The sequence below is a fragment of the Cariama cristata genome, unplaced genomic scaffold, assembly GCF_000690535.1.
Source record: "Cariama cristata isolate BGI_N322 unplaced genomic scaffold, ASM69053v1 scaffold3550, whole genome shotgun sequence".
NCBI lineage: Eukaryota > Metazoa > Chordata > Aves > Cariamiformes > Cariamidae > Cariama > Cariama cristata.
The window spans coordinates 17,644-20,820 of NW_009595069.1; the positions used below are offsets into that span (position 1 = coordinate 17,644).

At 41.7% G+C, this 3,177-nt stretch overlaps 1 protein-coding gene across 1 annotated transcript in view; it reads left to right on the plus strand.

Annotated features, from left to right (window-relative positions):
* TIMM44 (translocase of inner mitochondrial membrane 44 homolog (yeast)) overlaps positions 1 to 3,177 on the plus strand; it is a 20,783-nt gene that overhangs the window by 15,701 nt on the left and 1,905 nt on the right. Inside the window, exon 11 of the mRNA XM_009700376.1 lies at positions 613 to 723. Within this exon, the coding sequence (XP_009698678.1) occupies positions 613 to 723 (111 nt within the window). The remainder of the gene's footprint in view (positions 1 to 612; positions 724 to 3,177) is intronic.

Sequence of the window (3,177 nt, forward strand, 5' to 3'; positions counted from 1 at the left end):
AAGAGCACAGCTTTGGGAAATAAAACTTAATTCTCTATTCCTCTTTGAATTTCACTTAATAAGTTCTTTAAATATTTAATGGAGTGACCTTAGAATAGAGAAAAAAATCCTGTCAAACAGAAGGTTCTCACCTTGAAGTCTTTCTGTTACTTATTTTCGTCTAGTTCAGTACAACTTCATGTCGAAGATTCATTTAAAAGCAAGAGAAAAAACTTCAGTTGACGTACTTCCTTCAGAAAGTGTCATTTTTTTAAGAGCAAGGTTTCTTTTATTTCTTGTTTCTAATTTGGAAACAATGGAACAGAGCTTGTTCATGTTTCTCAGAGAGATTTTTAGACTTGGAAGATTATGAAAAATTTCACAACAATTTTGGGAAAGCTTTTAAGTACAGGCAAAGTTTTTGGGAAAAATGCTTTGCAAGGATGTCTAGAGCATCTATATTAACAGAGCAGGTATAATGTGATTAAAATAACTAGGTTCAGCTCTGGCAGAAGATAGGATTGTTAGCTGTTGTTGTGTTAAATAGCCGTAGCAGTTGTGTTAAATACTTGATGTTTTTACATTGATCTGCAGAAATAATTTGTTTTTCAATGGAATTTTCTTTCATTGCAGCTGGCTATGGGGAAGATGATGGAGCAGGGACCAGTATTAATCATCACTTTTCAGGCTCAGGTCGTGATGGTAATCAAGAACCAGAAAGGGGAAGTGGTGGAAGGTGATCCGGTAAGTAATGCTGATCGACTTTGTACGGTTTCCCTGGTTCCCCTGCTAGTCACCTCGGTTGTGATGGATTCATCTGGGTGCATCTGGAGCAGTGGGTGTCCGCACACACTACAACAATATCGCATCTTGTGGGTAAGGTCTTTGGTCCAGCTCTGTGTGGGCTATTTATTCCTGTCAGACTCTTGAAGTGTTCTGACCCATTAATTGAGAATTATCGCATATGAGGAGAGTCTGCAAACATCTAGAAGGGACAGAGAAAGGGATATTTTAAATTCACAGTGAGGAGAGGAGCTGGAGCTGTGACCACCAGTGCTTTCCCTCCCAGTTGCTGGTGTACCTGGCCAGCAGGCTCCCTGCCTGCGGTTATCGCCTGTCAGTTCTGCTCCTTTGGCACCTTCTGGGACAGGATTGAGCTACCCTGCTGTAGATTAAAACTCCGTTACACAGCTTCCACCTGATCCTGTTTTTTTTTTCTCCCTTTTCCTTTCATAAAGGGCACTGTCAGAACAAAGCACAAAGATGTTTGGCAAACAGGGTGGGAGCTGGAGTTAAGTCATTTGCAGGAGATGGGGAAAATCACTGAGTTAATGTTTTTGGCTGCTACCTCACTACACTAGTACAAAATATCTTACAGTGCTGCAAGCCTTTACTTCCATGAAACTCTCCCATATCCAGTTGTATTAAATGCTGTATATGGTACAGGCTTCTAACGGGAACCTCTCATACAGGGTGATTTGTGGGGTGGCTGCTGTGCCGCAAATCTCTGGTATCTCTGTGGCTTGTACTTCACTGTGGTTTAACTTTTAACACTGCGAGTCCAACCTGCCTCTTTGGTCGTGAGTGATGCTAAACTGAGCCTGTCAGACGTAACCACAGAATATGCTTGTTACCAGAGTTAATGACACGGCAGGCTCAAGGAGCCTGTGCATTTTCTGGAATACCTTTGTTCTCAAGTGGCTCGCTATCCAGACAGCTCGGACTTGTATTGTGTCTGTGCAGTGTTTAAGTAGCTTAATGATATATAATGGGGGACATTGTGAGATGTCTGGAGCTGGCAGTTTCTAGCCGACTTCCATTAAAATTAATACATGCATTTAATAAATATTGGCTTTTTGCAACCATTCTCTTTAGTCCAGGCTGTAAGTTTACAAAAAAGGGGACCAATTTTAATGATGGAGCCCATCTGGACTGATTTACAACCTGTCACATCGACTGCCGGGGAGGAACAGCTGATATAGTGATTTCTTGCATTAAATTACTGCATTCCTAGAAGATAGATATTGATGTGATAATTATTGAACAGGATATCAAAGTCTGTTTGCTGTCTGATTTCTCTGGAGCAGCAATAAATCAAGGAGATGCATTAAAATTCTCCATTGGAAACAAAACTTCAGCTTTAATCAAGTGTCAGATGCGGGCTGGCTGGTAACTATGATTTGGTGTTAACTGCTGAGCTGCTCCTGCGGAGTATAGAACAAATGACGTTCTAGGGAAAAGGAGCCTCAAATTGTAAACTCTCTAAATAGAAATCATGTGCTTGTAATTGCTGTGGTATTTTACCTGGTTGCAATTGTTTGAGTTCCCACAGCTGTGCTGCAAGCTCATCCCCAGTGAGGTGTGGGGAGACCAGGCAGCCTGTGATGGGGTTGGACCCGGTGTTGTGGTGGTTAACGTAGGGGATCCCCATGGAGCACCACGAGATCAGTCTGGGAAAATGAGGCCTTAGACAACCCATCGAGCAATGCCACCAAGTCAAGGGAATCTTTTTAAAATGAGGTCCTGAAGGACTGTGAGACAGGATGCTGTTTGTCATAGCAGACTGTGGGATTAAAGGGCAAATTTTTGCCTTGCATGCATGGCCATGAGAGAAATCTGCCTTTGGGAGTGCACACATGTTTTCTGTCCTGTTTTCTGTGGATATATGCAGCAGCATGCTCTGTACGTTGAGGATGAAGATGTACCCTATTAATAAAAGCACCAGATCAGAAACCCAGAAATCTCTTTGCTTTGGAAACATGTAATTTTTATGTTTCATCACGTCTCATTTCCAGGAAGAAAGCACTGCTACTTGTTCAGTACTGCCCGCTGTGACATCACCAGAAACTCTATTTGCTATTCATCCCTTCAGAAATCCTGTGTTCAAGAACATGAACTTTTCCAGATGTAGCGGAGCTTTGATGCTGAAATGTATGATTAAATTGCCTTTCATACACAGTCTTACAAAATTGACTTTGAAAATCACAAATCACAAAAATTGTACAAATTAAGGTTCCATTGGCAATGTTGAATCAGTTACATTACCCACTCCATCTTGAGCTCATACGTAGTGTTTTGTACTCAGGAAGGATCTGTTAGCATTGCTGTGGCTAGTACATCAACGTACAGGCTATCTCGAGCAGGCAAAAGTTTTGTTTTTCTTCTCTTGTCCCTTCTGCTCTTCCTGCTTACGTATCC